This window comes from Balaenoptera borealis, assembly GCF_965194805.1.
Source record: "Balaenoptera borealis genome assembly, chromosome: 5".
Classification (NCBI taxonomy): domain Eukaryota; kingdom Metazoa; phylum Chordata; class Mammalia; order Artiodactyla; family Balaenopteridae; genus Balaenoptera; species Balaenoptera borealis.
In genome coordinates, this window is record NC_138862.1 from 2,713,538 (window position 1) to 2,737,953 (window position 24,416).

The window sequence follows — 24,416 nt, forward strand, 5'->3', positions numbered from 1 at the left end:
TGACCACCTCGACATCGCCCCCGTCGCCTCTGGGCTCTCCCCCTCCACCTGCCGCGGCTCCCCTGGGCCTCCTCGGCCCGCCGCGAGCACCTCTGGCCCTGCAGGCGCGTGTCCGCAGGGGGCCCTCCCCCACCCGCTCCTTGATGGCCGTGGCATCAGTGTCGGGCGTCCTCCTGTGTGTCTCCGCTGGTGACCTCCCTCCTACACCCAGCACCGGCACTGCCGGCTGTCGGTTTTGGAGAGACAGCCAGGTGGCCCTCTGAAGCCCTGTCCCAAGTGGTGCCCGGCCGAGGCGGGCAGGACTCTCCGGTCCCCAGGCTGGGGCAGCTGTGACCACTGCCGTTCCCCCCGAGGGCAGGGCAGGGCTGGCTCTCTGCACGCCCTTGGCTGTAGGCCGCAAGGTGCCCTGCGTGCGCTGGGGGACATGGATGTCCGGGCTGTGGGGCTGGGCGAGGCCCCGGGTGGGGTCCCTGGAGCAGCCTGAGGGCTTCCGGCCTGTCCACCACCTGCACAGAATCTGGAGTCCTGCAGCTCTCGGGGCACGGGGCTCACGCTGACCCCACCCCCACCCCCCACCCCCGCCCCTGCCAGGCCCAGGCTAACAGCCCCCAGGGTCTTGGGGAAGGTGGTGGGAGATTCTGCTGCTGCAGGAGCCTCTTCAGAGGAAAGTCACGTCCCCGACCCAGCCCCCTGCCGTCACCACACATGGGGTCGGGGGCCGCTGCCCGCACTCAGCCACTGCTGGGGGCCTGGGGCTGGGGGTCCTGGGCAGGGCCAGGATGGATGGCCTGGTGTTCAGGAGGATGTGTGGGGCAGGATGTGTGTGTGCAGTGTGTGTGTGTGTATGTGGTATGCGGGATGTAGTAGGTGGTGTGTGTGTGTGCGGTGTGTGTGTGTGTATGTGGTGTGTGGGATGTAGTAGGTGGTGTGTGTGTGTGCAGTGTGTGTGTGTATGCGGTGTGCGGGATGTAGTAGGTGGTGTGTGTGTGTGTGCAGTGTGTGTGTGTGTATGTGGTGTGTGGGATGTAGTAGGTGGTGTGTGTGTGTGTGCAGTGTGTGTGTGTATGCGGTGTGCGGGATGTAGTAGGTGGTGTGTGTGTGTGCAGTGTGTGTGTGTGTATGTGGTGTGTGGGATGTAGTAGGTGGTGTGTGTGTGTGCACTCTGTGTGTGTGTGTGTGGTGTGCGGGATGTAGTAGGTGGTGTGTGTGTGTATGTGGTGTGTGGGATATAGTAGGTGGTGTGTGTGTGTGCAGTGTGTGTGTGTATGTGGTGTGTGGGATGTAGTAGGTGGTGTGTGTGTGTGCAGTGTGTGTGTTTGTATGTGGTGTGTGGGATGTAGTAGGTGGTGTGTGTGTGTGCAGTGTGTGTGTGTATGTGGTGTGTGGGATGTAGTAGGTGGTGTGTGTGTGTGCAGTGTGTGTGTGTGTATGTGGTGTGTGGGATGTAGTAGGTGGTGTGTGTGTGTGCAGTGTGTGTGTGTATGTGGTGTGTGGGATGTAGTAGGTGGTGTGTGTGTGTGCAGTGTGTGTGTGTGTATGTGGTGTGTGGGATGTAGTAGGTGGTGTGTGTGTGTGCAGTGTGTGTGTGTATGTGGTGTGTGGGATGTAGTAGGTGGTGTGTGTGTGTGCAGTGTGTGTGTTTGTATGTGGTGTGTGGGATGTAGTAGGTGGTGTGTGTGTGTGCAGTGTGTGTGTGTATGTGGTGTGTGGGATGTAGTAGGTGGTGTGTGTGTGTGCAGTGTGTGTGTGTATGTGGTGTGTGGGATGTAGTAGGTGGTGTGTGTGTGTGCAGTTTGTGTGTGTATGTATGTGGTGTGCGGGATATAGTAGGTGGTGTGTGTGTGTGCAGTGTGTGTGTATGTATGTGGTGTGCGGGATGTAGTAGGTGGTGTGTGTGTGTGCAGTGTGTGTGTGTATGTGGTGTGTGGGATGTAGTAGGTGGTGTGTGTGTGTGCAGTGTGTGTGTTTGTATGTGGTGTGTGGGATGTAGTAGGTGGTGTGTGTGTGTGCAGTGTGTGTGTGTATGTATGTGGTGTGCGGGATATAGTAGGTGGTGTGTGTGTGTGCAGTGTGTGTGTATGTATGTGGTGTGCGGGATGTAGTAGGTGGTGTGTGTGTGTGCACTGTGTGTGTGTGTATGTGGTGTGTGGGATGTAGTAGGTGGTGTGTGTGTGTGCAGTGTGTGTGTATGTATGTGGTGTGCGGGATGTAGTAGGTGGTGTGTGTGTGTGCACTGTGTGTGTGTGTATGTGGTGTGCGGGATGTAGTAGGTGGTGTGTGTGTGCGCACTGTGTGTGTATGTATGTGGTGTGTGGGATGTAGTAGGTGGTGTGTGTGTGTGCAGTGTGTGTGTATGTGGTGTGTGGGCTGTAGTAGGTGGTGTGTGTGTGTATGTGGTGTGCGGGATGTAGTAGGTGGTGTGTGTGTGTGCAGTGTGTGTGTGTGTATGTGGCGTGCGGGATGTAGTAGGTGGTGTGTGTGTGTGCAGTGTGTGTGTGTGTATGTGGTGTGTGGGATGTAGTAGGTGGTGTGTGTGTGTGCACTGTGTGTGTGTGTATGTGGTGTGCGGGATGTAGTAGGTGGTGTGTGTCTGCAGTTTGTGTGTGTATGTATGTGGTGTGCGGGATATAGTAGGTGGTGTGTATGTGTGCAGTTTGTGTGTGTATGTATGTGGTGTGCGGGATATAGTAGGTGGTGTGTGTGTGTGCAGTGTGTGTGTATGTATGTGGTGTGCGGGATGTAGTAGGTGGTGTGTGTGTGTGCACTGTGTGTGTGTATGTGGTGTGTGGGATGTAGTAGGTGGTGTGTGTGCAGTGTGTGTGTGTGTATGTGGTGTGTGGGATGTAGTAGGTGGTGTGTGTGTGTGCAGTGTGTGTGTATGTATATGGTGTGCGGGATGTAGTAGGTGGTGTGTGTGTGTGCAGTGTGTGTGTATGTATGTGGTGTGCGGGATGTAGTAGGTGGTGTGTGTGTGTGCAGTGTGTGTGTGTATGTGGTGTGTGGGATGTAGTAGGTGGTGTGTGTGCACTGTGTGTGTGTGTATGTGGTGTGCGGGATGTAGTAGGTGGTGTGTGTGCAGTGTGTGTGTGTGTATGTGGTGTGTGGGATGTAGTAGGTGGTGTGTGTGCAGTGTGTGTGTATGTATGTGGTGTGTGGGATGTAGTAGGTGGTGTGTGTGTGTGCAGTGTGTGTATGTATGTGGTGTGTGGGATGTAGTAGGTGGTGTGTGTGTGTGCAGTGTGTGTGTATGTGGTGTGTGGGCTGTAGTAGGTGGTGTGTGTGTGTATGTGGTGTGCGGGATGTAGTAGGCGGTGTGTGTGTGTCCACTGTGTGTGTACGTGTGTGGTGTGTGGGATTTAGTAAGCGGTGTGTGGCATGTGCTGTCAGGATGTCATGGTCGGGCAGAGCTGGGGGTTTGCGTCATGAAGCTGATTTTGGCACCAACCAGACACCCGTTCTGGACAAGCCCGCAGCCGGCCCTGGCCTGAGAGCTACCGAGGAGAACCAGTTTTGGGGAAAGTAATTAATTTGGGGTCAAATGGCACTGCTCTTAATTGGTTTCCTTCCTTGAAAACTCAGAAAAGCCAGGAGGCCCTGAACGTTTCCCGCCCCCCCCCCGTCGTGGCGGCCTCTGCCGCGGCGCAGACCCCAGAGAGCGTCTGGGTCTCCAGGGGCCCCGACGGCCCGTCTCAGCCTGGGGAGGCCGCAGTGGCGGGGAGGGCAGGGGGCCCGCTCCAGGCTCCGGGCCCCGCAGGCAGCTCGCGCCCCCCCCCCCAGTACATTCCTGCGGCTCAGTGGGCGGGACAGAAGGTCATTGTCTGGTGAGGAGGCCAGGCCACCTGTCTCGGCAGGCTCCCCTTGCGTCAGTCCTGGCCGGTGGCATCTGTCCACCCTCCCCCGTGAGACCGGCCTCGCCTCGCCCTCCCCGCGCCTGGCGTGTCTGGAGCTGCCCTCGGGGTGGCCTCACCTCGGGGGGGCGCACGGCCACAAAGTGTTCACAAGGCAGCCTTCTCCGGACTCTCCGCCGGGCCTCCCAGGCCCTCTGTGGGCGGCTGGCCATTTGTCCCAAGTCCATTCCTGCGTCCTTTTTGAGGAAGGGCCTTCTGTCCTGCCCACTCCCCCAGCTGGAGCTAAAAATACTAGGGTCGTAGCCCAGCCCCCATCCTGCCTCTCAGAGAGACTTGCCTTCCAGCCCAGAAGCCACCAAATTCTTTTGATTACCCACACAAGACGTTGGCACACCCTGGCAATTTACGTTTTCGCCTTAAATTACATCTGCGTTATAGTCTCGTGAGCCAGTATCTCAAGGCACAGTGTACGCTCTCCGTGTCGTTTGTTATTGTGACAGCATATGTAAAACCACCCGTAAAAGCCTTGAACCCAACGGCCTGGGAGGTGACTTCCCACCCAGCTCTCAGGTTCTAGTCTGTGAGTCTGGGTGCCACCGGGACAGCAGCCGCTCCTGGGAGGTCCCTGCTCCGGCCCCCACCCCCCAGGGAGCGCGGGAGGGTTGGGCCTGGGGCCCCCGCTGGCTCTCCTCTGCCCTGGAGCTGGGGGTCGTGAGGAGCTGGGCCGCTCCTGGGGCCCGGCCTGCAGCAACGGTGGCCCCTGGGAGGCCTCTCTCCTGGCCCTGGCTGCCCCTGTCTGGGGGTCTCTGCACGATTCTGACTCCTGGGGCTGATGGGGCCCGTGGCCGGCCGCCCCGGGAGTGGTGATGGGGGCTCTGGGGCCTGGGAAGCGTGCGCCTCAGGCTCAGCGCATCCACGGCTTAAAGCCAGGGAGCCAGCTGACGGTGGGCACAGACCGGGCGGGGCGGCAGATGGGCCCTCTGGCGCATGTGCATCACACAGTGTCTGTCCTTTTGCGTCTGGCTTATTTCACTGAACATAATGTCTTTAAAAGTCATCCATGCTGTAGTAGGCGTCAGAATGTCCTTTTTTAAGCCTGAATAATATTCCTCCTCTGTGTTTCTGAGGTGCCGGCCCCCTCATACGTGCCCCCGCCTGTCACCCTCTGGCCAGCCTGTGAGGTCAGCATTATGTCTGGGACGCGGCTTTGTGGGGAGCGCGGAGGGAGCCCCCAGGCCTGGACCTGCCGCCCCCATCTTCCCACCACACACGCTGGTTGTCCTGACCCTCAGCGTGAGAAGGGCCCTCTTTCCAGAAGCCCCAGCCAGACGAGGAAGGGCTCAGGCTGACCATGCCCGCAGGGTTGCCAGCCTGGCCTGGCAGCCGCTCAGAAACACCAAGACAATACAGAGCACCTGCCATCCTGGGGGGGCATGGCTGAGCCCCCATCTGTTTGCCACCCTGCTCCCCACAGCCACTTGGCTGGAGCCCGGGCTCTGGGTGGGGACGCGGTGGCCTCGGTATCCAAAGGCCACCCTGCAGAGCCTGGGCAGGCCGGGCTGTCCTGACACGCGACTGGGAGGGCCTGGGGTCTCACTGGGGTGGGGACGGCGGGTGAACAGCTGGGGGGCTGCCTTCTGTGTGTGTGTGAGTTCACGTGTGTGCACATGCGTGTGATGCCAGTGGTGTGTTGGCATCTGTGTGCACATGAGTTGACGTGTACATGTGGGACTGGCTGCGTGGGGCTTTCTCTGGGGCAAGAGGGCCCTGGCACCCAGAGCGGCACCACTCCTGACGGGCCCCCAACCCAGGAGCCAGATGGGGGCCGGGCTGCAGCCGTGAGATGGACGCAGTGGTGCTTTCCAAGGTGTGTCCGGATCAGTAGCCAAACCAACCAGAGCAACGTCATCGGCTTTGAAGAGTTAGTGGAAGGCTCTTCCTGCTCGTCCTGCAGAGAAAATGCTGGCCTCGGACGGAAGCCCAGGGTGGGCCTGGTCCTGGCCTGCACCGGGGTTGCGTCAGCCTGCCTGCGAGGCCCCTCTGTCCGGCCCTCCTCCCGGTTCATTTCTCCCCAGGAGGGAGCCCAGGACGGAGATCTGATGTAGCTGAGGCCTTGGAGCAGATAGATGCTCTTGCCCTCCCCCATCGCCGATGGCCCTGGGGGGGGGTCCCGAGAGCGCGCAGGTGCCGGGGGCAGCCATCACTCGGAGGAGGGCGCGGGGGGCCTGCAAAGGGGGAGCCCGTGGCACGTGCACTGGGGGCTCTGCCCCCCGAGCTGGCAGCTCACCGAGCCCTCTGCCTGAGTGGGGACTGCCACCCTACCATCCGCCCGGGGCCCTGGGAGAGCACGCTCTGAACTGGTTCTGCTCAAGGGCTCCCTGGGGACCGTTCCCACCCCTGCCCTCGCGCGCTGCAGAACCCCGGGCACAGCCAGGATTCCTACACGCTCTGCCCCTGCTCCCCAGGCCGACCAGGGACGGGCAGGATCCCGTCTCCTCCCTGTCCCCTCCCTGTTCCCTCCCCAGGGCCCCCACGAGGACTGCGGCCCCATCCCCACCTGCTTCGAAGAAGGTGGAGCTCTGCCCTGAGAAACACTCTAGGTCCCCAGGTCCGCATCGTGGGTACCGGGCAGGCCGTCCACGGCTGGGGTCACTGGGAAGATGGGGGTCTGGTTCTGGAGAGGAGGGGGGCCCAGGTCAGGAGGAATGTCCTCTGGGTGAGACTGGCCTCGCAGCCCGGCCTTGTGACCCCTGGGCCCCTGGGTCGCCTCCTCCTGGCCCTTCCTGCTGTGACCAGGACGGCCCGGGATCCTGTGGCCCTGGGCCTGCTCTCAGGCAGCACCTGGCAGGAAGGCCCCCAGGGCTCCCCTCCCACCCCTGCACAGGGCAGGGACTGGGGTCTGCGGAGGAAGTGTAAGGGACCCAAAGGGAAAAGCTGGGCTTCCGGTCCTCCGCTCCCAGCAGGGCTGGCACCTGCAGGGGTTCCCCTCCAGGAAGCGACGCTCCAAGGCTCTGGAGACTCCAGCGGGGTGTCCACAGGGCAATTCAACGCGGGCACCAACTACCAGAGTCAGCACAGACCCCACAGGCTGGGGGCTCACCCATGGGACCGCGCCCACTTCAGAACCGGCCACGGTCCCCAGGTCGCTCACTTCTGTCCCACGTGGCTGCAGATCAGAGGTTCCTGTGACCACCCCGGGTACAATAATCTGCTAGGATGGCTCACAGAACTCAGGAAAGCACTTTCCTTACTACTATCAATTAATTGTAAGCTACAACTCGGGAACAGCCAGGTGGGAGAGAAGCCGGGGCCCGGGTGTGGGGAAGGGGCCGGGGCTTCCCTGCCCCCCAGGACACCCACGTGCTCCCCGCTGGAAGCTCTCTGAACCCCGTCCTTTCGGGTTTTTATGGCAGGTCCATTACATAGCCACGACTGGTTAAATCATTGGCCACTGGTGATCGAACTCCATCTCCGTCCCCCTCCCCTCCTCAGAGGGGAAATTCCAACCTTGATCTCCAGGTCGGATCCCCTGGCAACCAGGCCCCATCCAGTGGTTATCCAGGGGCTTTCCAAAAATCACGTTATTAACATAGACTCAGGTGTGGCTAAGAGGGACTTGTTATGAACAATAGCACTTAGGAAATCCCAAGGGATTTGAGATCTCTGTGCCAGGAACAGGATGAAGACCAAAAATATGTTCTTATTATAAATCACAGTATCGCAGGGTCTTTCGGAATTTTTCCTTAGGGACACAAACATTCAGCCACACCCTTGGCAATTAGAATCATGTTTGATAGAGTCCAGAAAGGCACAGCGGACCTGGACATGTAGCAGGTCAGCAGCCTTTACCAGTTTCCTTGGTGTAAAGACCACGACAGACCACTGCCGAGGTGGGAAGGCGGCAGGTGCACACACACCCCTGGCTGCAGGGGGGCCGGGGAAGAACCTGACTGTGCTTGTTTTTGTTTTTCTCTGTGAGACCCAGAAGTTGGGTTGCAGCACTGAGAATAAATAAAAGATAAAGCACCAAGGGGCCTGACCCGAATGTGACTTCGGCATACAGCTTTAACCTGGACCGCCGACCTGCCACCGACAAGGGCTCCTGCCCCAGGTCACCCCCCGCCCCTGCACTGCAAATTGCATGACATCAGCAGGCAGCAGATGCCGCCCACCTCCCCAAGACAGCCCAGGATGCAGAAGCTGCCCCGTGATGGCCCCTCCCCTGTGCAGGGGACCTGCGGCAGCTGGGAGGGGCCTGCCCTCTACCACCTCCCCCGGTGACCCTTCTGTTTGGTTCAGGACATCCAAGGGGAGGCAGCAGCAGGATGGGACCAAGGCCCGCACACCCCCCAGAGGAAGATCCTGATGGTGGCGCTGAGGCTTCTCTGGCCGTGGAAGCCCCCCCCTCCCCCTCCCCCCGGCCCCCTCCCTGTTTCCACCCTGACGCCCAGAGTGGTCAGAACCACCATTTGTTTTAAACAGACTTTAAATTTTAGATTTACAGGAAAATTGTGAAGATAGTGTCAAGGGTTCCCAGCTGCCTGTGCCCAGTTTTCCCTGCTATTACCTGTTATTAATACGGTACATCCCTGTGGTCCGTTTGTGACAGTAATGAGCCAATACTGATACATTGATCAGGGTGGGATTTTGTTTTGTTTGTTTGTTTTCAACATCTTCCTACTTTCTGGCACCGCAAATGCTCCAGGCTCATCTCATATATTGCCTGCTATTTCTCCAGGAGCCCTGGTTCCTTTCACTGTAGACTCTTTTGAGAAACCTGCTGACTGCTGCTGGTGTCATTGCTTCTTGGCCCCCTAGGCTGACGGAGCAACAGAACACTGACCCGTGTGCAGACACATACCTGTAAACGTTTCTCTGGGTAACCATCTGTATCTTCATAAGCCAAATATGAGTTTATACTCCTGCGTCTGACCTAATCCATACTCCATGGGTCACTCTGGCCTCCTCCCCTTGCTTTACCTGTAAACTCTGAGTTACCTTTTGATAATGTAAAGCAGATCGGGGCTGGCTCAGGGCCTTCTGGTGGCTTGTAACACACCCAAAGCACTATCTTAGGGGTGTTCTAATTGCACTCACTCAGGCCTTCAGGGATCTGAGCTCTGTAGGAGCCGCCTGGGGCTGCCAACTCCTCTCTCCAGCTGCACTTTGATGGCAGAGCCTGGAGCACATGGATCCACTTCTGCCTCAGGACCTTTGCATGTGACAGGCAGGTGTAGACAGAGGCCGTTGGTCATTGGTCAGTGTTGACAATGGCTGTGGGTGTGATGGGCACTGGATGTTTATTGCGCTCTTCTCTCTATGTTGGTACATGTTTGACAATTTCCTAATAAAATGTCCAAAAAAAATCAATCAACGGGTGGATGGTTCATCCCATGATCACTGTCGGTTGAGAAGGTAATGCTTTCCTTTTGGGTCTTACAGGACTTCTGCAACCCCAGGATGTATCAACCTAATATTACGCTCCAGGAAGACTTTAAAACAAGCAGAGGTATAAGCTAGGAGCGTTTAAAAACAAGTATGGAAATAAATGCAAAAATAAAAGTGAACCTGTATGTTTTAGAACCTATTTTGTGCAACTGTAGCCATAATTTTGGCGATGATTATATTTGTGCCATGCAAGAAGTTTAAAGTGTTCAGAAGAATCATCCCTACAAAGTCAGTAACTACAGTATTAATGGTTTGAGGGAATTTGCTTCTGCTTAGAATCAAGCCTTAAATGGCTAAAAAAAATTGCGTTTCAAAGTTTCTTTTATTTTTATATTAAGTTTGATAAAGAACGTTAAGAAGTTAAAGGGGTGCTGCTCAGAACTCCTGCTTCACCTTTCCCCCGGGCGCTTTTGGGACCCGTCTTCACCCTCTGCATCCTTCTGTGTGTTTGGGGCCGTCTGCCCCTGGGGTGGGCGCCCCAGGTTGGGGGCTGGCCTTGCTCTCAGTTGAGGAGGGCAATGGGGGGTGGGGGTGGGGCTGGCAGGCAGAGGCCGGAACTTGAGGAGGGGCTGGGACGGGGGGACGTGCTCTTCCTGGGTGCTTGTTCCTCCCCAGGGAGTGGGCAGGAGAACTTTGCAGCTCCGGGCGGCTCGGGGAGCCTTCAGGATGCAGCCGGGTCTCCCACCCGTCTCCGCAGATGTGCTGCTGAGGTCACAGCCCATCCGAGGGAGGGTGACTGCAGGTCGCCTGCAGGGCCAAGATGCCAGCTGCGGGCGCGGCCGTCACGCCGCTTCCCTGCACAAACAGAGAACCGCAGGGCTCCAGACAGAATGTCCCCGCTGCGGTCAGGACACCGTGTGTGGCTCCCGCTCGGCTGCCTCTTGTTGTTTGTTTAAGTTGTTCTTGTTTGAGTTACAGAAATGACATCGAGGAAGGAGTTTGCTGTGGCCATGAGGCCACATCCCAGGTGTCGGCGGGAAGCTGATGGCCCAGGCAGCTGCCTTCAGGTGTTGGGGGACTAGCGTGGCCCCGAGCGCTCCCCGCACAGGCCCCACTGCCGCCTCCTTCTGCTGCCCCAGGGAGCAGGTGGGCGCCCATGGGTGGCACCACCACCTGAATTAAAATTCACCTGTTTTAAAAAACACTAGTTAGACAAGACACATGCACCCCAATGTTCGTAGCAACACTATTTACAATTGCCAAGACATGGAAGCAACGTAAGTGTCCATCGACAGACGAATGGATAAAGAAGGTGTGGTGTATATATATATAATGGAATATTAGCCATAAAAAAGAATGAAATTCTGCCATTTGCAGCAACATGGGTAGACTTGCAGGGTATTATGCTAAGTAAAGTCAGACAGAGAAGACAAATACTGTATGATATCACTTATATGTGGAATCTAAAAACTACAACAAACTAGTGAATATAACAAAAAAGAATCAGACTCACAAACTAGTGGTTATCAGTGGGGGGAGGGAAGGGAGAGGGGCAGTATAGGGGCAGGGGAGTAAGAGGTACAAACTAGTAGGTATGAAATAAGCTACAAGGATACATTCTACAACACAGGGAATATAGCAAATATTTTATAATAACTATAAATGGAGTAAAACCTTTAAAAATTGTGAATCACTATATTGTACACCTGTAACTTATGTAATATTGGGCATCACCTATACCTCAATTAAAAAAAACATAAAAAATCACCTGTTTTAAATGTATTTAATTGGTGATATTTAGTAAATTTACCAGGTTGTACAGCCATCACCATAACCCACTTTTAGAATATTTTCATCACTCCAAAAGATCCCTTGTGCCCCTTTACAGCTAATCCCTGTTCCCACACAGCTCTGGGCAACCACAAATCTGCTTCCTGTCTGTTGGTTTGTCGCCTGGACATTTCCTGTAACTGGAACCATCCAGCATGTGCTCCTTTTCTGGCTTCGGTCACTTCGGTCACTGGTCTGGTTTCTGACGTCACCCGGGGGCAGTGGGGTAGCGCGTCACTCCTTCTCAAGGTTGAGTGACACTCTGTTGTGTGCATGGACCACACCTTGGTCCCTCTCACCTGTTGGTGGCGTTCGGGTTGTTACTACTTCCTGGCTGTCAGGAGTCAAGTTGCTGAGCATTTGTGAACATTGTGCACAGGTCTTCCGGTGGACATGCGTTTCCATGGCTCTCGGGGAAACACCGGAGGAGTCTCTGTTATTTACAGTGTACTTTTGGAATAGGTTAGACATGCCCAGGATATAGGATTCAAAAGGAAGAGAAGGAATAGAAGGAAGAGTGAGCGGTGAACTTCCCACCCTGTGAACCCCCGAGGCTGTCACTGTCACCAGGGGCCTGGGGGCTTTCCATGCCCGCCGCTGTATTTTATGAGACGTGTCTTAGTTGGGGGTCCCCTGAGGCAGACGTGGGTGTAGGTGGGTCACGTGATGGGGCCCCCAGGAGGCACGGGAGGGCAGGTGAGGAAGGGTCACGTGCCGGGCACTGCCGGTCCACAGGCAGGAGCTTCCTGGGGTGTCGGGGCTCAGTCCTGCCGGGCACCCCTGAGCATCAGCCCTCCAAAGATGAAGGACGGGAGGCTGGGTCGCTTCTCTGAGGACGCTGACCCGCTGGGCGAGGGCTGGCTCCGGGGAGTGCCAGCTGCTGCCTGGGGACATGGACGTGGTGCACGGGGGGGGGGGGGCGGTCTGCTCCCAGCTCTGAGCTTGTCTTCGCTCACCTGTCATCTCTCTTGGGAATGTCTCTCCTTTTAAGCGGCACAACATCCCCTTATCTGGATTACGCAGTAGTTTACTCACCAGCCTCCCTCCTAGACAGACATTTAGATTTTGGGTTTTTCTCTTAAAGAACACTGCCGTGACACACTCTGAAATGCATCAAAGGAAGATGGGGTGACGGAGGAGGGCTGGCTGGACGGATACATGACGAGTGAGTGAAGTCTGAGGGCTCGCTGCGCAGCTGGTTAAACTCTGCCGCGTGTTTGATGTCGGGGAGATGCAGGGCCCAGCCGCGAGCCAGCCTCTGCTCGGCACCACCTCGGCCCAGGGCTCTCTGGGCATTGGAGAGATGTCGCGGGGTGGACATGCCCCTGCCACACTCGGCCAGCAGCGAGGGGAAAGGTCAGGGCCTCTCTCCGTGTAAAAGCCCCAAGGCGGGGACGCAGTGAGGCCCGGGGGCTCTGGGGCTCAGGTCCGTCCGCTCATCTTCCCCCGGACAGGTGAGGCCCGGTGGAAGTGCAGCCATGGGGTCTTGAATCAGGAAAAGGCCCCAGGGGAGGCGGCTGGTGCGCAGGACCCTCCAGGAAGCTGGAGACAGGGCAGATGCTGCCCGGCAAGGAAGAGGCCCTCGCCTGCCCGGGACCAGCAGGCGCCCTGGGGGCCCGGAGCCTGAGTGCCTAGTGCAATCGTGCTGTCTGAGCACAGGGCTCGTGAGGGGTCCCTCCCGGAGGCTGTCATCCCCCAACTCTCAGCGCCCCCCGCATTCCCGCTGGACCGCGAGGTCCCGGGACGCCCGGCTGAGTCACTGTGTCCACAACAGCGGGACCACGCAGGGGCCTCTTCCACATGCCGGACGCTGCTCACGCACGTTGGGGGCTCACGTCTGCTCCCAGCAGGTGCAGGAAGGGCGTCGTGGCCCCGGGCCGGTGTCCGGCCCGTCCTGCCACCTCGCTCTCCCCTCTCGCGCCTGCTGAGTGAATCGGTGTGTGGCTCTCCTAGTGTCCCTGCAGCTCTAGGAAGCGCGCAGCCCCTGTGACAGCCCCCGGGCTGGCCTGGCACTGGCTGACGCTGCGAGGTGAGGGTGGGCGTTCGGGCCAGACAGGCCGGGAGCAGGGCGAAGAGAGAAGAGGTAGGAGTTGGGAACGGTGCCGGGCTCGGGGTGCACCTGGTGCAGGGTTGGCACCACCTGGTGCGACACTAGCTTCAGAGGAGGGGCAGCTGGAGCTGGGCATCCTGAGGTGGGGGACGGAAGGGCCGCCAGCAGAGGCGGGAGCGCCCACAGTGTGTGCAAGGCGGGGGAGGCCGAGCCGGCCACACAGACACAGACGGTCAGCCAGGCAGCTGGGGTTTGCTGGCGGCCGCGCGTGGCACCCTTGCTGCTGGCGGCTGGGCGGCTGAGTTCTGATGGACGGCACCAGCTCCCAGCTGGCCTGTGGGACTCAAAGGCTGAGCTGGACTTCGGAACGGAGCTTTTGTCCCAGGATCTGAGTCCCTTCCTGCCCACGCAGGGGCCGGGGTGCGTGAGGATGGCGGCGCAGAGCCAGGAGGGCAGCACCAGCTGCGGTATCCAATCAAGAAGGGAGGCGAGATTCATACCGGAGCTCAGAGCAGACCTCGGAAAGTCATAGGCCAGCAGCCCCGCCGAGGCAAACACGCTGACGACCCCCGAGGACTTGCTGATCGGGACCACGATGGACAGAGCACGAATGAGGACGTCAGAATCATGGAGGCGCCATTGAGAGGTTCTGCCAGCAGGCACCGAAAGCTCCAGCAACTCGGCTGCACCAAGGTGCCCGGGACCAGCTCAGGGGCGCAACGTGGGGCTGATCACACCCCCAGGAAGGGCAGGTGCGCTGCAGGGTGTGAGTTCGCCCGATGGCTGGCTGGCCTAGCAGTGACTCCTGAGAGTGCCCTTGTCCCCCAGCACCGTGCCTCTGGGGGGGAGTCTGGAGTGGCTGTCACTCCAGTGCGATTGAGCATTGGCGGGTTGACCCCAGCCCAGAAGAGGCCCCAGGGGAGGGCGCTGGTCTGGGGGGGGATGGGGGGTGGGGGGGGAGGATTAAGTGCCTCGTAATCCTCTTCCAGTTCACACCTGTATAGATTTGCAGACTAAATGCCAGGAGGGCTCAGATGGGCTCTGGGAGCACGGATGTGGCTGAGGGTGGGATTGGGCAGCCTGGTGACGTGAGTGGGGCTGGAAGGGAGAGCAAGGGACGCTGCTGCAGAGAATCTGCTAAAAGAGAGAGAAGGGAAGGAGGGAAGGGACGGAGGAAGACAGAAAGAGGTAAAGAAAGAGAGAAAGAAAGAAAGAGAGAGGAAAAAAAGAAAGGAAGGACGGAAGGAAGGAAGAAAGAAAGAAAAAGACTGCTGGGACTTCCCTGGTGGCGCAGTGGTTGAGAATCTGCCTGCCAATGCAGGGGACATGGGTTCGAGCCCTGGTCCGGGAAGATCCCACATGCCACAGAGCAACTAAGCCCGTGCGCCACAACTACTGAGCCCACGTGCCACAACTACTGAAGCCCACATGCCTAGAGCCCGTGCTCCACAACAAGAGAAGCCACCGCAATGAGAAGCCCACACACCGCAACAAAGAGTAGCCCCCGTTCGCTGCAACTAGAGAAAGCCCGCGCGCAGCTATGAAGACCCAGCACAGCCAAAAATAAATAAATAAAGTAACTATTAAAAAAAAAAAAGAAAGAAAAAGACTGCTGAACTGGAGCGCCAGGAGGGACGGGTGGCTGGCACATCGCCCGTGTCTCCACACAGCAGCGGGAGAGAGCGCTTCTGGGGGTTTCCAGGAGAAGCCCCTCGGCTTGCCCCTTCCCCAGGGCCTGGCAGGGAAGCGTCTGCAGAGCTCATTTCTTCCTGAAACACAAGCCCTGATGCACTGAGGGGCCAGCTTGTGAATGGACCCAAAGATGGCCCTGAGTGCTGATGGCGGAGACACAGTGGGAACCTGGAGCGTGGTGACCTCCGAAGACACTAATTGGGCTCTGTGGTCCCTTTTAATCCTTGCAATCACCCAGACAGGGAAACCAATGCACAGAGAGGGAGAGGGACTAGCCTGAGGTCACACAGCTAGCAGCGCTGGAACAGCTGGGATTCCACTGCACTCCTGACTTCTACTTGCTACTGTGTCTTCAGAACTAGATCAGTTTGCTGCTACCCATATGCCCAGAGCCAGATGGACCCAAGTGATCTATTTGTGAATAACTGAGAATGTCCCCCAAAGTTTCTCTTTCTGGTGGCCATTTTTGCCAATATGCATTGGTCCAGCTTGACCGACTGTCTTTTCTTCTGAATGTGCCCTTGACCCTGGCTAAGGTATTTGGCCAGAATTATCCACCCCTGCTCCTACTTCTGCTGGCAAACTGCTGTGGCCAACTGCCCAGACCAGGTTTAAAATATCTGTCTGAAGTTTTGGTAAATGGATCATTTAGGGAATTGACTTCCAGAAAACTGGTCAATTAAGGTCATTTTGTTAATTGGCTTTTAGAGAATTGATTTCGCATATCTTGATCCAAACTCTTTCCCAGGACGCCCCAAAGTGCCTGAGTGGGTCTGCGGGGATGCCAGAGAGAACTGATGTCTGTGGAGGGTCCCATCAGTGGTCCCAACAAGCGTCTGCAGAGACCCCGCGGGGCTTCCTGGGCTTGTTCAGGGACAGCATGGTCCCTAAACCAGGGGACAAGGGGTCACGGGCATGTCCATTGCCTGGCGTGGGAGGGTTGTCTGTAGGGCGGCAGGGCCCAGCCACCCTACCACCCAAGCCGGGATTCCTGAGCTCTCTCCTGGGGCCCCTTGGGGCTGGCCCCCCCCCCCCCAGCTTCTCTCCACCTCTGGCCTGGCCCGCCTTCTCTCTCCCGCCCTCCCTGGCTCCTGCTTTTAAGCAGATATGACAGTCCTTACCCCTCGACAGATGCCGAGTCTCTTCTCTGGGGATGTTGGCACGTGTGTCCTGCCTCTGATGTCTGAAGGGGGTTCAGTGTGTGGGGGTTTGCTCAGGTGCTGCACCCCAGCTTGAAGCCCCCGAGGTAGACTAGAGACTTTCCTCCTTCAGGACAGCCCTGCTGCCAAATGCCCAACTTGGAGGGGTTTGTTTTCACCCCCCCAAAAAAGGGGGAAAGGAAAGGAATCAGACCCCAGTGAGACATGCGTCTCTGAGCTCACACCCCACACTCCCCTGTGCCCGGCAGGTCGGTGGTGGAGGACCACAGGGCTCAACAACACGATTAGTGCCTCTGTAGCCTGGACATGGGATCATCTCAGTGGGTTGTGAGCAGGGCTAGAGCTGAGGTCCAGAGACTCTGGGTGGAGGTCGGTGGGTCTGCACTTGGCCCCTGTGACGGGTCCCAGCTGCCAGGACCCAGGCCCCAAACTAAGGGTGAGCGGCTAGGTTGGAAATATGCTGTGCGCTCCAGCCTGGCAGGACACTGCAGGAGGACAGGGGAGAAGCACAGCCAGGTGTGGTCCCAGCAGGCCCACAACAGGGCCAGAATGGCTGCAGGTCAGCAGCTCACAGCCCAGCACGAGCCCTGGGGCTGGACAGACGCTGGAGGTGGCCGCACACCTTCTAGACAGGGAGGGACCAAAAACAAAGCAAAAGCAGAAACCCTAACAACAAAACAACAGCAAACAACTACTCAAAATAAGTCTGCAAACACAAATCTAAAACCCTAAAAATCTAAAATCTAAAAGAAGACTTCTTTTTTTATGTTAAGAGACAGTCATGATTGCATAACTCTGAGAATACATTAAATGTCTCTGAATTGTATGTTTCAAAATGGTTAATTTTATGTTATGTGGATTTTACCTCATTTTAAAAAAAAAAAGAACAAAAAGGAAGAGCCAACCAAATCCATCCTGAGAACATGCCTTCATTCCAGATGGAGTTAAGTGTATGGAGTGTCTGATAAAAGCTCTTGAACAATCTATAGTGCTCAGAGAAATAAATGAAGCAATGACATCCATTCGAAGGAACCAGGAAGGCCAATTGGCAGATACAAAGCAAGAACAGCTGCGTAAGAAAATGGCAAGTCTTGGAAACGGAAAATATAGTCGCTGAGACAAAAAACTCAGAAGATGGGCGAGGACTGAGTACCTGTTGAAAAGAGGGTGAGCGAAGTGGAAAACAGACCGAGGAAGCTTCCAGAAGGCAAAACAGGGAGGAAAGAGGTGAAGGTTTAATCACATGAGTGAGCTCACACACACACACACACACACACACACACACACAGAAGGAGCTGAGAGGGGCAGAGTGTAGATAACACGTGCACAAGGAGCTCCCAAAGCGGGGCAGAGGGGGGCAGAGAAGCAGCGACCAGGATTGAAGCCACGACGTGTGGGTTGAAAACGCACCCCTAGCCCAGCACACACTGAATTTGTTGAGATTCTCAGTTGCAGCCGGAAGAATCCATCCACGCTGGCTTTGGTGCAAAGGGGAGAAGGTGGGCCATGTGGGTCACCTGACAACCTATAGGTGCGAGAGGGCGGCCAGGTGGGGACGCTCGGGCTGACAGAGGGAGAAAGGGGAGCGGAGGTGTGGGACAGAGTCTGGTGGTCCACTGGGCCCGTTATGAAGGGCTGCCGGGTGGTTTAAAGATACAGCGGACGGTCCAGGTGACACACGGGGATGTGGACACTACAGGAGGAAGGTGCCATGCCCCCACCTGCCTCACGCTGGGTCCCTGGGGACCACAGCCTCACCGCCCTCCTGCACTGATGGGTCCGCAGGGATGCAGGATGCCCCCACCCCTCTGTCTGCACTCAGGGGAGACACCCGCCTCCCTGGGCACTGCGCCCCCGGCCTGAGCCTTTGCCAACTCAGGGTCCGATCTGCTGTGGGGAATGATCTGGCAGCTCCACAGGGAGGTGACACCAGGCAGGGCCAGGAGGCTGGCGCCTGGGAGAGCAGAGGGGCGGTGGGACTCGTTCAGAATCCCTTAGTCTGTGCCCTCGGCGTGGAGCTGGCCGCGCTCGGCAGCCCTGACGGCCGCCCAGGGTGGAGGCTGGCCCCGGGAAGCCCAGGGTGCCCCAGGGACGCAGGGCGGCCTCCACTCTCGTGTCTGCGGCAGAGAGCCTGGGTGTGGGCGCCTCCAGCACAGAGCTGGGCTTTCTCTCCTTGGAAGCTGTGTCACTCTCCTATAATCCGGCCTGGGACAGTGGCAGGCCTGAGCCTGGAGACACTGACCCACGAGGTCACACGCTGGCCCTGCACATTCACACATGGCTGTCCGATGACTGCTGATGTCTGGGTCTGCCCTCCCGCCCAGCTCAGGGCCCTGGGCCCTGTAGGTGACAGGCCAGCCACAGCCCACACGGATGGCAGGTGGCCGACATGGGCCCGGGGCCAGGTCGCCTGCTCTACCTGGTGGTTGAGGGCGGGGAAGGATCTTTGGGGCCAGAGGAGGTTGAGAATGACTTGAACCCCCTGTGGGTCTTTGAGCTCAGCCAGGGCTCCGGGCCCACAGGACTAAGTGTGTGACTAATGTCCTTCGGAGGCCATTGAGGATCTGGTGTCAGACACGTCCCTGCCCCACCGAGAACCTGAACTTTCTCTGAACTGCACCAGACCCAAGGCACCCCAAGCCGTACTCAGAATGGCAGCTGTCAGCTGCAGCCTTGGGATCTCAAGGTCTCCCCTCGTGACTACGCAACCATTTCAGACCCCAACCAATCCTCGCTTAACAAACACCTCACTTCTTACCAGCTCCAATTATAATTTGTTTTTTTTACTTTTTTATTTTTTACTTTTTTATTGAAGTATAGTTGACTTACATCCAACTGTAATTCTTGATAAACAACTCGCATAACTAGCTGTAGCCTTGCGGTTTTCTCCTTACAAGTCTCGCCCGTCTCGTAGTCCTGCAGAACACAATTCAGGCATTTCTGGAATCTGTGTCTGCCAGGCTGCAGTCCTAACAAACCCCCAAACACTCTTTTTATGTCAATCAGGTCTCCATTGCTGGAGTTTTGGTTAACAGAGGGAAAGGCCCTGGTCATGTGACCCCGGGCCAGTGGGTCCCCTCATCTGGGAAATGGGAGTGACGGCAGAAGCTGATACGGACACAGGGCCATCACCAGGGACAGGTGATGACAGTGTTGGGGACTGTCTCTCCACTCGGGGCCACTGGCCTGGCCTGGCTGGTGAACTCAGGTCCCCCTTCCCCACCCAGGCCAGGAGCCTCTCTGACCCCTCACCTGGATGCCGCGGTCCCCTCCCCGTGTCCCGGGGCCTCTGTCCTCTCTCCCGCCGCCTCGTCCCCCTGCCCCACCTTCACTTGCTCACGTGTGGAATCCCCACCTGGGACGGTGGCCGCGGCCAAGCTCTGTCGCCTCGATACCCGTGCCCCCGCTGTCCGGACCCCGGGAGCCGCTACCTCTCCTCCATCCTCCCCCGGCAGCTGGATCTCAGGGGACCCAGAGGGGCTGCATTCAGGCCTGGTGCCCCGCTGACCGCTGTGTGGTCTTGGACAGGCTGTGGGCTCCTTGAGCCAGGCTTTCCTGTGCTCCACCCGGACAATCCTGGGGAGAGGCCCTGGCAGTGGAGCCCCAGGCGAGGGGGGGCTCCTGGTTTTGCCCTTCCTAGGCCACCGTCGGGGTCAAGTGCCCGCCCCTCCCGAGTTCAGTTTCCCGCTGGCCTCACAAGGCCGTTGTGGGCAATGACGGGCGATGCTCGAGAACCTCCCAGCCTGGTGCCCTGCTCCCTCCTGACCCCGCCCCCAGCCCCATGGCTCCTTCCCACCACCATGATATCCCCCATCTCTTAGCTGCCCCTCCTCCAGGAAGCCCCTGGCAGAGGGCCAGTTTGTCCCCCCAGCCCACGTGCATTTCCTGAGCAACCACGTGATTCTGCAGTGCTCTGGGCCCAGAGCTCCAGCCCATGATCACTGCTGCCGTCCCAAGGGCCAAGTGAGGTCCTTGGTGCTGGGAGGAAAAGGCCCTGGTGAGGCTGATGTCCTGGGAACCCGCGGTGTTGCTATTTGCAGGCTCCAGGTTAGGAAGGGGGACCTGAGGAGGTGTGGCTGCAGAAATAATAATAAAAACAACAGACAGTGTTGTTCTGTGTGGACAAGCCTGCCTGGCTCTGTCTGAGGGCAGGGACCCCCGCCCTCCCCCCCTCAGACCCGCGGGGGACCCTCGGGGCCATTCCCGCACAGGAAGTGGTGGTTCAGAGGGAGGGACAGCAGCTGCGACGTCGGGGAGACAGTTCTGCCCTGCAGGGCCCGACACTTGCAACCCCTCAGAATATAGACGTGAAGTTAATATCCTCTTAGTCTCAACCTCAGCACCGGGCAGCAATCCGATTCAACGTTTTGCAGCAAATGGAGGGATTCCGCGTTTCGACAGATGATTACAATGCAACCGTGTACGTGTGAAAGCTTTTCTTTTTAGGACCATTTCCCCATCGCGGGAATATCAGGTTGAACCGTAGTATTTTTAAGCGGGACTATCTGGGGGAGGGGCTGTGTTCTGTCCTTGTTCAGGAGCCGGGAGGCCAGGCCCCCGCAGCGAGGGGCACGCAGCTCAGACCGTCCCCCCGACGTGCCCCTGACCTGCTGGTTCCCAGGAAGAGGCCCGGTTGCCTTTCTCCTCCGCTTCTTATCAGCTCCTCGTCCATTTAGGTCACGACCTTCCTGCCGGTTAGTCTCTGCGTGAAATGAAGTCATCTCCCCACATATTTGGCCAGAGGGCTGCAGAGACTTCCTATTTGGGAATAAAAAAGAGCGAGGCCCCTGGAGTGTTCGGGAAGTGGAGAGCCCTGGCTTCCGGAGACGCTGGCGAGGGAAATACAGGGGACGTCTCTGGAAGAGCGGGGCCTCCCCAGGGTGGAAGCCGCCGCCAGCCTGCCCCCGCCCCCTGCAGAAAAGGGAGCCCCACCGTCTCACGTGCCCAGGCACGCTCGGCTCTGCGAAGTCTGCGGCCTTGACCGCGGTCTCCCGTCTGACGCCTCCCTTCCCAGCCTCTCGGGGCATGTGAGGTGCTGGGCCCGTGAGCCCCCAGACCCCCTCGCCAAGCCCGGCTCCTGGGGCAGACCTGACCCCAGAGGCTGGGGGTCCCAGGCTCTGCTGCCCTGTGGCCCGGTGTGGCCAATGCCGTGCTCTGCTGGGAACCCCGAGGCTGAGCCTGGGGGAAGCGGAGGCGTTTTTCCCTCACCGCCAGCTGCGTCTAAGATGCTTTGGCATCTCTCTGTAGCGCAGCTTCTGCAGCGTGAGCTGGGCCTTGGCCACACCTTCTCTTCCTTCAGTCTCAAGGTGGCCTGGTCTCCCAGGGACATGCTGGCTCCTGCCCTGCCCCGCTCTTCTCCTGGTGCGCTGGGGTCACCTCCCACTTTAACTGTCCCGGAATACTGCCTCAGCACCTGCTTCTGGGGGACCCACCCGAGCGAGCCGCCTGCTTTTGCCTCAACACCCCCTACCTGGCCTCTCAGCAGGACCCTCACTCTGTCTCTCTTTCAGGGTCCCAGAAGCATCGTTGTCCAGGCAGGGGGTGGGGTGGGCCTGCCCTTCGGCCTAGCGTTGCTTGCTGTCTGATTACGAGAGGAAGGAGGAAGGCAGAGGCAGAAAGGGGGTGCATGGGGGGTGCGAGCAGGCTGGGCGCCCACTGCATGGACCCGTCCGAGCGCTGGGAACCTTGGCCAGCGTCCTAGGGAGCTGGTGCAGCCCCCCAGGCCTGGGACAGCAGAGCCCCCCTGGTTACGCGTAAAGTTCTCCTTACATAACCAGCGTGGAGATACATGAAAAGCTCCAGGCAAGTCAGAGCGGCCGCAGATGGACAGACACCGGGAAAGCGGTGAGTAATGGCTGGAAAGCCCCAGCCCTGCAGGAAAGGGACGCTGGGCGGGGCAGCCCTGTGGGAGAAAACGGTGGGACAGACAGACGCGGGGGCCGCTGCCCGCTCCTGGGGCGGGGCCACACGGCCGTGCAGGCGACCTGCGGGGTCTGGGCTTCCAGGACGGCCCCCCCAGCCCCCGGCCTCCGTCCCGCTGTCCTCGCCCACGCTGCACACGCGTGCACGGGGGTCTTGCCGCCGGCCTGGTACCTGCCCTCATAACGGGGGCCCCCAGGGAGGCTGCCTCTGGTCTGTCTGGCCCCTCCCTTCACGCTTGGATTTAGGGTCCACTCGGGTAACCCAGGATAATCCCACCTTGGGATCTCAGCTCAGTCACATCTGCAAAGACCCTACTTCCAAATAAGGTCACACTTACAGGTTCCAAGGGTCAGGACATAGACATATTTTGGGGCCACCATCGAACCCACTCCAGTTGGCACGGGAAGGCCCCCCTGACCTCCCAGCTCTGCCGTGAGCACACAGGTCAGGACAGAGCTGGCAGCCCGGGGCCTGGCCTCCGAGAGCGGGGCTGCCGTCCCTGGAGCCCCAAACGCGCACCGACGCCTCCTCGCCTCTGAGCTGAGTTGGGCCATCGGCATCCCAACCCCTTCCCCCGCCCCGCCCACCTCGGCCGCTTATCTCGGGAGGGTCACGGTGGCGGTTCTCTCCCTGGGATGCAGAGCCTCACGCAGACCCCCACCCAGCCCCCCAGCTGCTCTGGACAGAAGCCGAGCCCACCTCACCAGCCCTGCTCCCCGGGTGGGAAAGCAGGGTACCCAGACCCGTTCTGAGTCTCAGAGGCAGTGAGGATGGGGTGGGGGGACAGGGAGAGGGGAGGAAGGAGACGGGGAGGGGACCAGGGTGGCCTCAGAGCCCTTGGGCCTTAATCCGGGACGTGCCTGTCCCCTCCCACCACCCCCAGCATCAGCCCCTCCTGGCACCACCAGGCCCCTTCCAGGCAGCCCCCTGCCCACTCCCACCCAGGCTCCTGACGCCGAAGCCTTCCCCCCCATCTCTTCCCCTCACCGCTTCCTGGGGCCCCAGAGCGCACGGGCCCAGCCCCCGTGTCTGATGGGGAGCCGAGCCCGGAGGAGGGCGCTTTGTTCCCCGTTCCTCTGGTGGGGGCCGCCCCGGCCTCTGCCCCTCCCGCCTGCACCTGAGCTGCGCTCCCCGCGGCCCCCAGGCCCCCCCTCCCCTGGGCAGTGGCTGCCCCGGGAAAGCAGCTGCATAAAAACAGCTCCATCTCACTAAGCCGCAGGCCCCGTCTTCCGGCTTCCTGGGACACAGCCCCAGACGCGTGCAGAGATGCGCAACTCATCCGCGCTGGCCCGGCTGTCCGAGCCGCTGGCCGCGCCCGCCCTCAGCTGCGCACCCGCCCTCCGGCTGCCCCGCCGGCCCTCTCCGGGGACCCTGTGGGTGCAGAGTACGTGCCCTGCCGGCCTCACGCTGTCCCTTTTGAGAGCAGCATTTTCGCCCAGGGAGGTGCCACGGTCATCCAGCCGCTCCTTACGCAGAGGCCCCAGCGCAGCAGGCTGGGGGTGGGGAGAGCCCAGGCACAGTCCAGCCAAGGGACAAGGACGCCCCCCACCCCCCTCTACATCCACCAACAGGAGCCTTCGGCCCCTCTTCCCTCAGGGGAGTCTGGACGTTTTTACCCCCAGCAAGTGGCCAGACATGGAATGTTCTCGGGGGACCCCAAAATGACTCAGGATGAGGGGCTGCTCACAGGAGCTCTGGGGCAGCTGAGCAAACCAGTCCTCCTGGGATTTCCAGCTCCGTGGGTGGAGACCCACTCCTGTCCCCCTGCAGTGGAGGGACATGGGACCCCAGGACGCTGCCCCACCAGGGAATGAGGGAGCCCGCCCGGGGGGGAAGGGGTACCCCAGCGGATTGTGGCCGGCAGACCCACTGGCCCCCAAACAGCACCTCCACCAGTCTTCGGGGTCCTGGAAGCCCACCACGGTCCCAGCCCTGGGGCGAGGCTCAGACGTCATGCGTGGTCCCTGTTAAGTTCAGGGTTCGCGCTGGGTCACTGCTCGCCTCCTGGTCCCCGATCCCGGACTCCCCTGCCTTTAGCCTTGCTCCCCCCTCCCCGCCTGGTGCCCCGCTTGGTAATGTGGCTGCTGGCTTACCATGGAGCTGTTCTTAGTAAACGCGGGCTGTAATCCTGAACCTTGGGCTGGGAGCTCAGACCGTTGACCTTGACCCTGATCATCGATCTGACTGGGTTTCATCTCCATTTCACTGTTTGCTTCGTTTGTCCCCCTGGTTTTTGTCCCTCTTTCCTTGTTCTTATTTCAATGTTTTGCCACATTCATTTAAATTTATCTATTGACTTTTTGGCTAGATCTCTTCGCAAACTTTTAAGTGGTTGCTTCCCGATTGTAATAGAACCCTAACCTTTCAGTCTACTTAGCGTTCATATTTTGTTAAGGTTTTTGATGTGGACCATTTTTAAAGTCTTTATTGAATTTGTTACAATATTGCTTCTGTTTTATGTTTTGTTTTTTTGGCCGCGAGGCATGTGGGATCTTAGCTCCCCGACCAGGGATCGAACCCGCACCC

At 58.7% G+C, this 24,416-nt stretch overlaps 1 protein-coding gene across 1 annotated transcript; it reads right to left on the bottom strand.

Annotated features, from left to right (window-relative positions):
* Positions 1–18,373: 18,373 nt before the first annotated feature.
* LOC309629467 (uncharacterized protein) lies at positions 18,374–22,786 on the bottom strand. Its single transcript, XM_082393528.1, has 3 exons — positions 20,576–22,786; positions 19,309–19,544; positions 18,374–18,884 (listed from the first exon to the last, which is right to left on the bottom strand). The coding sequence occupies exons 1-3, from the start codon at positions 20,638–20,640 to the stop codon at positions 18,859–18,861; spliced, it is 327 nt and encodes a 108-aa protein (XP_082249654.1). The 5' UTR covers positions 20,641–22,786; the 3' UTR covers positions 18,374–18,858.
* Between the last annotated feature and the right edge of the window lie 1,630 nt (positions 22,787–24,416).

Excerpts from the sequence above, each read along its gene's own strand:
- LOC309629467 (XM_082393528.1), bottom strand. The coding sequence starts at position 20,640 with ATGGACGAGGAGCTGATAAGAAGCGGAGGAGAAAGGCAACCGGGCCTC. Across the intron at positions 19,545-20,575 it reads CTCTTCCTGGGAACCAGCAG|GATTGTCCGGGTGGAGCACA; the intron begins GTCAGGGGCACG and ends GCCTCTCCCCAG. Across the intron at positions 18,885-19,308 it reads CCCAGGTGGGGATTCCACAC|GACTACGAGACGGGCGAGAC; the intron begins GTGAGCAAGTGA and ends TGTGTTCTGCAG.